The 15,015-nt window shown below is 34.3% G+C and overlaps 2 protein-coding genes across 5 annotated transcripts; one reads left to right on the top strand and one right to left on the bottom strand.

Moving 5' to 3' along the window:
• Positions 1-1,943: 1,943 nt before the first annotated feature.
• Positions 1,944-7,337, top strand: LOC111490468 (proteasome subunit alpha type-2-A). Its single transcript, XM_023139107.1, has 11 exons — positions 1,944-2,125; positions 2,216-2,292; positions 2,700-2,764; positions 2,858-2,904; positions 3,462-3,537; positions 4,094-4,161; positions 4,545-4,614; positions 5,105-5,190; positions 5,456-5,518; positions 6,276-6,341; positions 7,012-7,337. Exons 1-11 carry the CDS (start codon positions 2,085-2,087, stop codon positions 7,058-7,060), a joined length of 708 nt encoding a protein of 235 aa, XP_022994875.1. The 5' UTR covers positions 1,944-2,084; the 3' UTR covers positions 7,061-7,337.
• Positions 7,338-11,394: 4,057 nt separating this feature from the next.
• Positions 11,395-14,720, bottom strand: LOC111490496 (sulfiredoxin, chloroplastic/mitochondrial-like). 4 transcript variants are annotated; one of them, XM_023139145.1, is made up of 6 exons: positions 14,540-14,720; positions 14,298-14,449; positions 12,889-12,922; positions 11,793-11,886; positions 11,637-11,678; positions 11,395-11,606 (listed from the first exon to the last, which is right to left on the bottom strand). In XM_023139145.1, the coding sequence occupies exons 1-5, from the start codon at positions 14,700-14,702 to the stop codon at positions 11,663-11,665; spliced, it is 459 nt and encodes a 152-aa protein (XP_022994913.1). In that variant the 5' UTR covers positions 14,703-14,720; the 3' UTR covers positions 11,395-11,606; positions 11,637-11,662. The 4 variants fall into 4 exon arrangements, with proteins under 4 accessions (XP_022994913.1, XP_022994914.1, XP_022994912.1 ...); XM_023139146.1 differs by having other exon boundaries at positions 11,395-11,621; positions 11,652-11,678; XM_023139144.1 differs by having other exon boundaries at positions 11,395-11,678.
• Positions 14,721-15,015: the final 295 nt, after the last annotated feature.

Genomic DNA, 15,015 nt, shown 5'->3' with positions numbered 1-15,015 from the left:
TAGGGTTTTTCTTCTTTTCTCTGGTTTAACGGCAGTTCACAGCAGTAGAGACTTTGCTATCTAATCCGATTTTCTTCCACCAAAATGTGACCTGCCTCCTTTTTTAGGTATCATTTTCCTTCTATAATATTTGTTTCTTCTCATTTAAGGCTGAGAAGTGATAACATCGTCCACCTAGGATGTTTCTAATTTGGTAGTCAATGACCCACGTGGATTGATGATATGAATTAAAATTTTTATGTCATCCTCGAAAAGTTTGCGTTTCGAATTGCTTCAGCATCAAGAGCAACAAATTATTTCCAAATTTGCAAGCAGTGTTGTTTCCAGATTTTCTACCGCATCATGATTCAAAATAAGTATTCTGAAATTTTACCAAATAACTCGATTTATGCAAATTGATCTTCTTTTCATATTAAACCATAATTAACTATTTCATAACTCTGACAAGTAAGAAAACTGCCTTGGAACTCTAAGGTGTTCTCAAAAGCTCATATAGCTATAAAACTTGGGCTCAAACTTCTTAGAGCCTAAAGAAAATCGTGTGGTAACCTACAGGGAATTGGATGTGACAAACGCCTACAAGTAGACTACTTACTAATTATTTTTATACTCTGAGTCACGGTGAAAGAGCATTCGAGAGCTGCATGGTCACTAAGGGTCATTCTCGAGTGTCAATCCTGCTTGTATATTTTGGATCTTTTACGTGTTTGTGTATTTTGTCGAGTGGCTTGTCCCTAGTATCAATCTCACGCTAAATTCTCCTACATGGAGTAAGTTATTCCATAAGCTTTAAGGCATAACCTCGTCATATTCCTCTAGGACATTTTTAACCTTAAGAGGAACTATTTCTTTGTTATCTTTATCTTATAGAATGGAGATGACCATAAATGTTGGTTTTTCACAATCGATACCTTTTCACTTGGAGGGTCGATAACATCCATATTCTATTTAGTTGTTTGATGTTTGCCCAAATAACCGAACGATAGAACCTTGTAAATACCAAACATCTAGCAAGAGAAATCAATAGAAATTTGTGTTTGAAGAGGAATTTCATCTTCAATACCACATTAAAATCGTTCATCTTAACAATTACAAAATCCACTCAAGTCCCTTAATTTTGATACGGTTCTCTTTGCTATTCCTATAATGAGTACGGTTGTCAAGTTGCTAGCTTTTATCTTTTTTGTATCACTATGTCTAAGTAGGTCCAATTGTTTCGATGTGGTCTCGTTACGGAGTTGTGGGTGAGTTCAGAGTCGACCACAGTGAACTTTTAGAGAGTTGGATGGATTATTTTTGTTACCTTCACTTGAAAAAGCTTAATTTTACCTCATATCTTAACAATGATCGTTAATGAGCTCAAACGAACGTATGTACATAGGTAATACAAATATTTAAACTAGTTGCTCAGCCTACAATTAGGAGTCTAGAAAACCTAATTAACCCAACCTAATCCATACTAATTGAGTTGAGTTTATGAACTTATTTGGATTAGATTGGATTATGTTAAATATATATATTTGATTATTTATTTTTCAATAGTTCTTTAAAATAATTTTTAACTCTTTTATATTAGTTATGGTTAATTTTAAAATATATATTTTTACTTACCATATATAATATATATATATTACTTTTTATAATTATTTATTTTCGAATAACACTTAAAAATAATTTTTAACTTTTTTTTTTTTTGAATAAACTTAAAATTAATGTTATTTTAACTCACTATATATATTACTTTATAATTATTTATTTTCCAATAACTCTTTAGAATAATTTTTAATTCTTTTCTAATAAATTTAAAATTAGATTGAATTAAAATATTGTTAATTTTAAAATATATATTTCTACCATATATATATATATATATATTTTTTTTTTTTTAAGTTAAAAATTAAAGCAAGTTTTTGTAAGAGGCCCAGAGTAAAACCAAGGCCCGTCGTATAGTCGTACCCAGAAGAAGCCTTCTTCGGCAACAAGAAATCCCAGCTTTATAGAAGCAGGGCTATTCTCCGGCATTCTCCAAGAAGTCCCATTTCAGAAGCTCTTCTCGATCCCCCACTTCCTCTTTCCAAGACGACATGGGAGATAGCCAGTACTCCTTTTCTCTCACCACTTTCAGGTCTGTCACTCAACTCCCCATTTCTCCCTCTCTCTCTCTCTTTCTCGATTCTGCCTTCCTCTAATGCTGTGTTTTTGTGCTGTTGCTCAGTCCTTCGGGAAAGCTTGTGCAGATCGAGCACGCCTTGACAGCCGTTGGATCTGGTCAGACATCACTCGGTATCAAAGGTATCTTCACGCCGAATGATGTTTTGTTTTATTGATAATTGCCGCTCCATCGGACCTCAGTTCTCGACGCGGAATGATGTATAGTTTAATTGATCTCAACTTTGCATTTGAGTTTCTTTATCTTGTTTATCTGAATTTATCATAACATTGTTTTCCTATTGCATTCATAGTAACAGGACAAAGGTCTTAGAGGTTAATTATAGAATCATTTGTCTTGGTTTTTGGTGCTTGTTTTGGAATGATTTGGTATTTTTGGCATTGCTTGTTAATGTTTATTTCATCGCATCTTTGCGCCTTAGCTACTCTTGAATCTGTCTGTTCATGCTTAGAGCTGCTTTTTTGGTTGGTGATTATAACTTTGGATGTTCGTGGTAAGGGTTTCGATTAATGCATTTTCTTCCTTGCAGCTGCCAATGGTGTTGTCATCGCAACTGAAAAGAAACTACCGTCTATTTTGGTTGATGAAACGTCTGTACGTAACTCAATTGAATAATTATAACTTCTGACTTCTTTGAACCCTTTCTCATAGTTAGTATTATAATTGTTGACTCTTTCTTTGTCTCAGGTTCAAAAGATACAGTCTCTGACACCAAATATTGGAGTTGTTTACAGGTCTGATTCTCTCCACCTCTTGGCAGCAGGGGACATTACTTCTGCCATGTTTCTCTCTCACTGCTAAATTTCTTTTGGAGTGGCCTCATGCTTTTGCTATTATGCGTCTTAAATGTGTTTCCACATCCCACTTCAAACTTTTCAATTCCTCGAGGAACTCCTCTATTCCATTTCAATATCTTTGTGATTTACTCTGCTTGTTTTGATAACTTGTAAGTTTTCTAAACATTGTGACTGAGTCCGTAAGTAAACTTCCCTATTGGCTAGCACTATGGAACAAGACTATAGAGTAGGCTTTTGGGAGATCTTCTTTCATTTAATTGAAGGAGCGAGCTAATTTACCTTGTGTCAATAAGAATTAGGGTTTTACCTTTTTATTTGGTGCTGTTAATAAATCATGTATTTTTTGAGCTGTCTTGTTTTGCTTTCAACTATGCATTTCTATGTTCTTTAGTATTAGAAGTTGGATAGGGCATGCATGTGAGTCATTCTATTGTAGCATTCATTCTTCCCCATGTAAACACCTTCAAATTATATTATGATATTTTTTCCTACAGTGGCATGGGTCCCGATTTTAGAGTTCTGGTCAGAAAAAGTAGGAAGCAGGCAGAGCAATACCATAGACTGTACAAGGTACAATGAGGTTTCAACTCTTATGTCTATTTTCTGTGTAACTACAACTCTCTTTAGTTCGTATAATCAGTTTACTGCAAGACAATTTGGTTCACTGGGTACCATGAGGCTTTCAATCTTATGTAATTTTCATAGTAACTGAAGTACTCTTTAGTTTGTGCAATCAGTTCAGTTTACTCGTTGGTACACTTTTTGCGCATTCAGCTTGAATATGGAAGAAGCTGTTGACTGATTGTTGAATTACATACTTCTTATTTGTGCCCTTTCTTGTCTGTCTTTCATACTATAAATTCATCTAAAAAGAATGTGAATAATCTTAGTTTCATGTTGGGTTTCTTCAATAGAGCCGTGCTTTCCAAATTCTTGCAATCATTTGAAATGTTAACTAATTTTCCTTTTTGAAAGTGTGCCTGTAATTTTCATTTTTATGATAGAGTATGTTCATGAAAAAAAAAAAAAAAAATTGTAATTGAGTATGTGATTCCAGTGCTGATTGTTCGGCATTGTACCTATGGTTTTATTCTCATGATTGTAACCTGTGTAAAATGTTTCATAGGAACCAATTCCAGTCACTCAACTTGTGAGGGAAACAGCAGCTGTAATGCAGGAGTTCACCCAATCTGGGTAAACACAATTCTTGCCCTGAAAGTTGTTTAAACAGTAGAATTTTAAATGGAAGATTGATATTTGACACCAACTGGTGTAGCCTAACGTGCAGAAAACTTGTTTTAAAGTCTCTGAATGGACATAATGTGGATGTTATATTTTTTTTACTTCTATTCTCTTTTTCCAACCCCATATCCCTATTTTTGCATATTCATCTTTTGTTTTTATGAAAATGGTTGCAGTGCTATGTAGCCCTTTCCAGTATATTTATTTTCACATTGCAACTTGGGTGCTGTTTGCCTGAATATATGTGTTTATGTGTACGTGTTTTATAAGGCATGGATATTTTTTTTTCAGTTTCATTTATGAATTCCTATTTTTGCTTTTTTTCTTGTCTGTAGAGGTGTAAGGCCCTTTGGAGTATCTCTTTTGGTTGCAGGGTTTGATGACAATGGTCCTCAATTATACCAGGTAGAGTATTTCTCATGTCTCGTTAAATTAGTAATACAATGAGGGCTGGTTTAAGTGGCTTTTAGCGTTATAATTCACAGCATTTTATATCCGTATCCAAATTATAGTTTCATGTAAGTTTGGAAATGAAAATTTCAGGAATCCACTTTTTGAATATTATATAAGGTTTTTGAAACAATTGAATCTGTTTGTATGCTCAGTGAATGCCTAAGAGCAGACCTACCTTGGGGCTGCTTTCCTCCTCCCTTTTGTATATTTCATCGTACACAATAAAATAAGGAAAAACAGGAATGCCAATGAACATTGTGTACACGTGTTTGATTAGAGTAGCTAAAAAATTCTGAGTGTACATACTGTTTTTCCGATCTAGTGTCTGAGCTACAAGATGGCTCCATTATATATATATATAGAAATTATTAATTTTTGTTAACATCATTGAAAAGTTATTTCTGAATTCACTTTTCTTTTTGTATGGAATACTTTTCTCTAGGTGGACCCATCCGGTTCATATTTCTCTTGGAAGGCCTCTGCAATGGGGAAGAATGTTTCTAACGCCAAAACCTTTCTAGAAAAAAGGTATCCATTCTAGTTTTCTGTTGCCTGAGTTCTTTAGTCAAAGTATGTAGTTTCTGCATCAAGATATTCTGTTAAGTTTTTCCTATTAAATAGAACCCAAAGCTAGCTTTGTGAACTCAAATTTGAGGATTCGAAACCTATTGATAGAATCTGATTTAAATGCTGCCAAGTATCATACCACAGATATTTTTGCTGGTTGCTTTGCTTCCTGGGGCCATTCATCCATTTTTCTTGACAATTTTGGTGGTCTTACCTTTCAATGTAGGTATACTGATGATATGGAGCTTGATGATGCTGTGCACACTGCTATCTTAACCTTGAAAGAGGGGTATGTATATTTTAACTAATCTTCTTCAATGTATGAACTTGGCTTCTAAGTCTCTCTCTCTCTCTCTCTACCTTAAAAAATTAAATTGAGAATTAGTTTATGTGAAGGTGATGCTATGAAGCAGCAGCATGTTGGGATGGAGAGAAAAATAATACAGGAACAGAAGAGTTTCTGACGTCCTTTTATTCTCCATTATCCACACAAATCTAAGCATTTAATGGGAGCTTATTCAACTTGGGGATCAATTTCCTTAGGCAGCTTGGAAGTTCCCAAGAAATTGGAACTAATCTTATTTACTGATACTCTAGAATGAGCTATATTGATAAGAAACCATTTCATTGATGTATAAAATTTAAGGGGGAAAAAAAATAAAAGAAATAGGGCCCCAATCCAAGAGATTTACAAAAATCTTATCCTATCAAAAGACCAAAAGTGACCTAAAAGCTTCATAGATAGGTTAGGTCTGAGTCACAAGATGATACTGTGCATTGGCCTTGGTTTACATAGAAGACTGTGTATACTAACAATATGTCGACTTCAAAACCATTTTGTGTTCCACAGGGCTGCTTGGTGATTGGCGAAAAGCTGATTATTATTCATTTTCTCTCACAAGTTCTAATCGATCTAAAAATTAAAATCCACATTTTGTAAACTATTTATAATGCACTGCCGCATACTGCAGTACAATCTCCGTCCCAATATTGTTGTTTCTAATATTATGTGCTAATCATCGGTAATGTTTTGTGTACTTTTGTAGATTTGAAGGACAGATCTCAGGCAAAAACATTGAAATTGGAATAATTGGCACAGATAAGAAATTCAGGTTGGTCACTCCTATTCTGTTTTCTTGGAATTTTTTTTTTTTTTTTTTTTTTTTTTTTTTTTTNCTTTCATTTTCTTTTTTTCTTTTTTCTTTTTTTTTTTTTTTTTTTTTTTTTTTTTTGATAAGAAACAATTTCGTTGATAGTACTATGTTTTGTCGGGAATAAAAAAACCTATCCTTTGGGTTGAGCTTCAAAACCTTATGCATAGTTGAATTGTATGGCATGCTGTAGGTGTCAATGTGCTTCATTGTGAGTGTATTGTTTCGAATTTTGTGGAGTTTTGTATTATTGAAACTTAGAAAGTTCCTTTTGAACGCTAAACACTTGAAACTGGACAATTTTCATCTTTCGCATATTAGCAAGTTTTTTTGGTGGTTCAACAATGTTATGTATATACGTAGAGTTATTTGTTAACGAAGCTGGTATTATGGTTCAAAAAGATTTGGTGGGTACTTTTGTTGAGGCTTGTGTGTGGCAGTACTAGCATAATGTTTAGGACAGACAGGCACAAATTTTGTTAGATAGAGAAGTAAAATGCACATTTCTATCTCTCTGTCGTCCACTCGAAGTGAATTGTGTTTCTTCATTGCTATCAGTTCGATTCTTTGTTCTATGAAAAACCCTTGTGAGTTATACTTACTTCCATGCACGCGTATTGTTCTTTTGCAGAGTACTAACCCCTGCTGAGATTGATGATTATTTGGCTGAAGTAGAGTAAGCAATATGATGCTTGTCTGCAAAGTGAAAGTTATTTTAAAGACAAATGTGAGTGTTTAATTTTGAAGTGAAGTGGCAGCCTGTAAAACTTGATGATAATGCCTGGAACTGCCATTCCATTCCCAAAATTATGAACAAAAACTGTTGGCTCCTTCTATGAACATTTCAGGTTGCCCAATTCCCACACCATTATATGTTGTTGGTTAAGGAATTATATGTATTATTGGATATTTTAGATGCTGTGGGTTTTAAGTCAATTGTTGGAATTTCTGCAGTGATTTGTGTTTCTCCCAACTTCCTTTGGTTTCTTAGGACTGATCCTCTCACGTTCTACTGCCTTCTCCTTTTGCCCGCTTGGATATATATCTGTTTTCGATTAAGGTTTTTTAACACATCAAATGTTACGTCAATTTATCATGTAAATGATGTTATATATGCTTTTTAGCTTTTATACATAAGTTGAAAAAACTCTTTCAAGCCTATTTATGAAACAAATGTTATAGTTCAAAGATAAAGGTGAAGCCTTTAGAAGTTCGGAGTGATTGAAGTTTAGTCTCTCGTGCTCGGATTATTCTTCTCCCTTTTGTTTTAAATTAAGGTGTTTTCTCAATTCTTTATCTCTAAGTTTATACAATTTTATTCAGAGTTCAATACTATGCTCTCGAATAATTAGTTTATTGTTCGACTTGTCCATTTCAAGATCATACTCTTTATTGTTAAGAATTTGTTTTTGATTTTGACTTAACTAGCTCCTATAACAATGGATGTCAGCTGCTGCTTCTTTGTTTACTTATTTATTTATTTTCCTTTTACATGATATTGGTTTGTGATAAAGATATAATTACTATTATTTTGCTAAGTAATCTTTGGTTCTTTTTTAAAATTAATTAATTAGTAATTATAAAGAAGCCACTAACTTGAGTTAAATAGTGTCATTTTGCCTTCCATAAATTTTAAAATTATTTTTTATTATACGTTTATGATCACGTTTTCTTAAATGTTGAAAATAAGTATTTGGTGTAATTTTATTTAATGGAAATTCTTATTATGAATTTGCCAATTTTTAAAAAATGAACTTCAAAATAATGATGATTAAATTTAAGATTTATAGAATATTTGCTAGTAAAGTATTACAAAGTAGATGATTGAATGGTATATTATTATTAACATTATTATCGAGTTTAACATGCTTAGTGTAACGACTCAAATTTTTTACTTAGCTAGAATTGCTACAATCATCGTAACATAATCCTTTTGTGTGGAAATAAGCAGTTTAAGTTTCATCATAAAACATAAATTTCATCTTAAAACATTGTCATGGACTTGCGTGATTGAAAACATTTTTAAAATGACACAACGAGATACTAAATTAAATAAATAAGCGTTAAAATTAAAAACATTCTATTCTAATCTAAGTCTAAGAAAAGAGGTACAACTATCCTATGCATGTGTCATGGTCTTAAATTGCAATGTCGTCGTGAGCCGTACAAGGACGCCTTGCCTTTACCTAAAAAAATAAGAGTAGCACGTGGCTTGAGTATTTTAAGAAATACTCAGTAAGCGGCCCCCTATGGGGGTTAAATGCAAGCACATACAAATCATGAATAAGACCTATCATATTAGTCTATTTTCCTTATGTGACTATCCTAAATCGACTAATTGGATGTGTATTTACTGTTCTATACATGGTCAGCACGTGCGAGCATGGATCCACCAGTCAGTTTCACACACCTCTTGGACCCTCATCATGTTATACTTCAAAAGGCGGAAGACTCCCCCTAATACAAGCTACATTATCCAATCTCCCCACTTAGTACATGTCTCTATTTGAAATGCCACAAAAAGTAGTTTTAGATATCGAAAATTGTTCAGAAAGTACCTGGGAAAAGATGATTCACACCTTGTTCGATGAAATATTATAAACCTCCCAACAAAAAAGAGAGACCTCGGTCTTTTCTTGATAAAGAAGAAAACAAAACTCTCCTCACCAAAGGGAATGGAGATATCTTCACGAAGAAAAAGGTCTTGAGAAGAAATCTTATAAACTCTAAATATACTCCTACATCAAACAAAAATGAACCCCCTCTCTGCAAGAGGGTCTTGGAAGTACATAAAAAAATATCAAAACCGCATCACCGGTTGAACTTTCCATAGGGTGGATGATGGAGAAAGCACATCATTTTGGACCGACTCATGAATTGAAAACATCATGCTCGCCCTGCCGTATCCACTATTGTACAAGCTCTCTCATAGCAAAAAAGCCATGATAAAAGAAACATTAAATGTTGTCAACAAATTCTAGGACCTTAAACTTGGAAGAAATTTGAAGGATAATGAAGCAACATAATGGACCAATAAGCCTTGACCTTACTCTAGTGGTATTGTCAAACGAAACAGACTCACTGGCTTGACTCCCAGCGTTGACGGGGTCTTCTCTATAAAATTCTTGACGATGGACATAGAAAAAAAAGTAGAAGCAATAAATCTCATGCTAGCATTGACAATATGGAAAGGACATCCCCCTAAAATGGTGAAGTTATTCCTTTGGAAAATAGCACATAAATCTATTAGCATAAATGAAAATTTGAAAAAAAAAAAAAAAAGAATGTCTTACATCACTCTCTCCAAATTGGTGTACTAGATTGTTTGAACAACGATTCTTAATATATTTAGATGACATCTCACATTCCCTAAGGAGGAAAAGGATCTATTGGACATGGCCTTGACGTACCACCCTTTCAAGAATGCAAAAGCCCTACTATGGAAGAACCTTATCATGTCTTTCTTTTTTAATCTATGAAAAAAAAGAAATCAAAGAATATACGCAGAAAAACACATATTTATACAAAACTTTTCGGCAATGCTTGGTGCAAACTGACTAATATTTTTACTTTGTATAGTTGTACCTCCTTCGTTGTAATCTGGGAAGGTTTTCTGTAAACGTCGTGGATATTACATTCGTTTGTAAATTTCAATCATCAATGAAATTATCTCTTATATTAAAAAAAAAAAAAAAAAAGCATGACGCTCGTGCAATAAATCGAAATTCTAATTCAATAAATGATTTTGCCACCATATTTTGCTTTTTACTTTATGTTACCAAGTACAATACCTCGTAGTAAATCTTTTTACCTCTATTAATCTAACATAGTCAACATCGGTGTAAGCATCCAATGCACGAGAATTGTTTCATTAGAACCAAATTTGTTTTCTTGAAGTTTTTTTTAGGTAACATACACTTTTCTATGTTGTCTAATGTGGATTTTGCATGAGTTGTGGCTAATTACCTTCCATGAGAATGCTATGTTTAGTCTGAGTGTGAGCTAGATATAAGCCAACCATTAGCCTCTGGTAAATTTCTTTGTTCATTGCAAGTTCTTTTGACCCTCCCAATTTTTGATGTGGATCTATTGGCATTGGTGTAAATTACATCCGGTTTTCCAGTTCCATCATTAAATCCATTACAAATTCATGTTGTGATATGAAAATGTCCTGAGCTGAGTATGCAATTTTAATGTCGATGAAGTACTTTAGCCTTTCAAGTTCTCTGATATTAGTTCTCTGATATTAGTTCAAGTTTTGCTTCTTCATTATCTCTTTGTGACTGTAATGTTATCTACATACACTAAAATCACTCTAATTCTTCCCTTGATTTTAAATGATGATAAAGAGCATAATCTCCTTGACTTTACTTATACCTACCGTCTTTCATTAGCTTAGTGAATCTATCAAACCATCCCTTGGTGATTATTTAGTCTATAGGTAGATTTCCTACGATAATGAAATATATTCTACAATCATATCGTGAGAATTGCCAATTTAAGTTGGTACCCAAGGATTACAAATTCTTACGATGTTCATCTTCGTAATAGGGGCAAATATCTCCTGGTAATATATATCGTAAGTTTGAGTGTATCCCTTAGCTACTAACCGTGCATCCTACATTTCTAACATTCCATCATCCTTGTATTTTCTTGTGAATAGCTACCTACACCCAATTATATTTTAGAGCATCCCAGTACGTCCCATCGCGTCACTATCGCATGCATCCCCACACCACACCAACCTCAAGGCGATGCTACTTCTCAGTATAAAGCAGTGAGCTGGTTTGAGTTACTTGTCTAGGACCAATAACACAGTCAGATTTCTATCTAGGATCATGATAGCGAAAGTTCAAGAAGCATTGAAACTAAACACCAGAATGCTCGTCTTTCGGGTGGCAAAGTGAAATTTGTTGAATTCTCATCTTCCAAGTAGATAAATTTGAACGAAAGTTATATGTTTTAACTAGTTGAGCCATATTCAAAATATAACCGGAAAGCTTGAATATAGTTATGAAATAAAACTCAACATCAGTGACATCATCACTCTTGATTTCAAGACAGCAACGCTTACATTATTCTCAAGTTAGGACAAATAATCGTTTATTTACACGTAAACTTTGACATTAAATACTTGCAATGTGATGTACACATGCTTGTTTCGGGTATTCAGTAAAAGCTTTGGTAGGCATTTAAAGTAATAAATAGTTTAAATGGCATTGCAACCTACCGACGGGCAACCTACCGACGGGCAACCTACCGACGGGCAACCTACTGAAACTTCATCGTAGGTGGTGCCTGCAAGATGATAAAAGATAGCGAAAGAAAAGCATTGCAATATGAGATTAAGTAAAAATAAGGGAAATCAATCATTAGAAATAGAGATCATGTATGAGATTGAGTGAAACAAACCTCAGAGTTTCTTTGGTTCCACGGCGAATTTTGCAGCGGATTGTAGGAAGTCTGAGGCATTGATGAGCCTCATAACGATGACAACCAGAGAAACCTAAAAATCCATGGGAAGAAAATCTAGTTATCTAAAATGATAAACTGGACGTGCGTTGTGATATTTATATACCAATGTAGGCCATAATTACTTTCAATTGAAATCAGAATGAAAATCTTATAATTACTTTCAATTGGAATCAAAATGAAAATCTTATATCATTTTTTTCATATTAAGAACCACTGACCTCCACAATCATATGATATTTTTTACTTTCAGCATAAGCTCTCATGACTTTACTTTTGGTTTTCCCGGAAGACCTCAAATCAATGGAGACGTATTTCTTACTTATAAATCCATGATCTATTTTAATTAACACGGGACTACTTCCAACAATCCTCAACAATCCTCCCCTTGAACAAACTACACCATAGAGTATTCCCAGAAGCCTATGAAGCCCTTGAATAGCCCTCCACAATGATATGATACTATCTACTTTGAGCATAAGCTCTCGTGCCCTTACTTTTAGTTTCCCCAAAAGATCCCATACCAATGGAGATGTATTTCTTACCTATAGACCCAGGATCATCTTCCTTAATTAACTATAGTGGGACTCATTCCAACCATCCTTGACAATCCTCCACTCGAACAAACTACAACATAGAGCCTCTCTAGAAACCTACAGAGCCCTCAAATAACCCTCTGCAATGATATAATATTGTCCACTTTGAGTAAGCTCTCGTGGCTTTACTTTTAGTTTTTCCAAAATACCTCATACCATTAGAGTTATATTCCTTACTTAACACGTGATCATCCGCTAAATTAACCAATATAGGACTCCTCCTAACAATCCTCCATTCAAACATGAAAATAATCTTCGGTTGCTCAAACAGACCTCAGTAAAGTAATGGCATATTTGGAAACAAAATCAGAATTGAATTTCCAATTACTACTGCACCAAAGCAAGTATGATCAAAAACAACAAAAAAACAGAGTTACATCTCTTATTGGGGAATGAAACAATATCAGAAATGATATAAATATTATCTAGGATAAGCATACCGTAATAAACTCCATCAACTTCAAGTACATCAATCTGCATTCACAACAAGGGAGAATGAGTAACATGCTTATGCCATTCTGTAAAACCTTTAGGGCAAATACTGCCTACTGCAAGAAAACATCACCTACTTTCAACCCATAAATGTTTATTTGATATGACTACTAGTATCCTGATGATTAAAACAGGTATATTATCATATCATTCACAATATCAAAGTAAAGGATCCCTCCAATTAGAAGGAAAGGGCACCTGATGCATTTAACATGGTGATATGAACCAAGACATCAATCATGCAATACAGACTTCAAGTAATATGCGAAGAAAATGTTGTCAAAATTATCAAAAAATGTGCCACCTTGAAAAAGAATTAAGTTTCATTGTTATAAATTTTGGGTGGATCATAATTTTTAGTTAAGGTGTTTATTTAATGTATTTTAAGGCTTATTTACATAGTAGTTAATTATAGCCATAAAGTATACCTAGTGGCTAATTATGGTCCTGAAATATAGTTACAACACTTGGAATGGAATGCCTCAAGAAGGTTAAGAGTTTTTATTTTGAGGTTATATAAAGTCAGGTATCTTATCGTTGTAAAACAGACTTGGAAAATGTAGTAAAAGGAGCATATGTGCTTTCCTTTAGCCAATGACTAAGTTTCTTTGCAATTCTATGTAGTTTAGAATGCATGTAGAATCATTCAAGTTTGACATGATCAATCTTGCTTGTGGAGTGATTCGAATCTCAAACAAATGTTCTTGTCTTGAAATATTCAATCAACAAGGTAATCTGAATCTTACTCCCCTTGTAGTGATTCTATATCACATATGGCAAGGATCAAATTCTTGGGCAGCACAATCCGATTCACTCATCCAATAATTAAAATATCTATCAATATGTCGATGCGTTCCTAAATCAGAGGGTTAAACATTGTGATTAAGGATTAATCAACATCAATATTTTATGTAAATACTCATCCAACATAAAAGATATCATCAGTTAGTCAATCAATACGGCTATAAAAACTAAAAATAAGATCTGTAACTCTTAGAATCATTCATCAACCAGTTCCTGACCCCACAATGGAAGTCTTAATGAATCTGAAACAAGACATATCTTTCAATGACTTAAAAGTTGAAGAGTTTTGAACATAAACTCACCAAATGGCACATAATAACGTTTATTATCATTCTTCCAGTCAGATCACTCCAATAATTCCAACGCATTAACAGAATTCCAAGAACTACAGCTATATTAATATCAATTGCTCGGCCTCAAATTCAGAAAAGTAGAACACAGCAAGAGAAATCATGAACCTCGAATAAAATAATCATTTCAAGCCATGAATCTTCTAGGGCACAGATTAGGAAGGTGTAAAATAAATACGAATTGAGGAGGAGAGAAATCTCACGGGTGCTTGTAGCCCGATTTCTTGTATACTGTCCATTAGGTCTTTGACTTTATCGGGATCGTTAGCTCTTGTCCTCATTAATGGCCTCCGTATCTTCTCCAAAGGAAGCTCCAGGATCACTGGTCCACTGCCTGCCGATAACGGATGAGCGCCTATGATTTCATCGTAAAAATACCGAATTCATCGACTGTTTTGAGCGAGTAAGAGAAATTAATCGACGAAAACGAGGAAGAGAGAGTAACCATTGGATGAAGGTAAAGCAGAGACACGCCTCAAGCTGGAACGGGAAGTTGGGAAATTGAGAATGAAAAGATTAGCCATCGTCGGCACTCCTTTGTCTCTGTAAATGGATATTAACAGATCCAATCTTTGGGTACAGCAAATGAGCCGATTTCGGCACTCCATTTTGGCCGCTATGATATCACCGTGTGCCGAATAGAAAGAGTGTACATGAGACATTTCATATCCGTCTATTTTTCTAGTAGACTATCCTAACGGACTTGGATGTCTACTTAATTTCTCTATACAAGGTCTACACGTGTGAGTATGAACTCACTAGTCAATTCGCACACCTCTTGGGCCCCTTTCTGTTCGGGCAAACATTATCTGGTAGTTGTTGATGTCGGACACCCGTTAGGAGTAGCAATCGTCACAACAGCATTATGACAAACATAATGAACGTTCTCCTGCCTAGTAGCGTACGCGTCTGAACTATCAT

This window comes from Cucurbita maxima, unplaced genomic scaffold (assembly GCF_002738345.1).
Source record: "Cucurbita maxima cultivar Rimu unplaced genomic scaffold, Cmax_1.0 Cma_Scf00015, whole genome shotgun sequence".
NCBI lineage: Eukaryota > Viridiplantae > Streptophyta > Magnoliopsida > Cucurbitales > Cucurbitaceae > Cucurbita > Cucurbita maxima.
The sequence above is the reverse complement of the archived record's forward strand: the minus strand, read 5'-3'. Positions and strand labels throughout refer to the sequence as shown.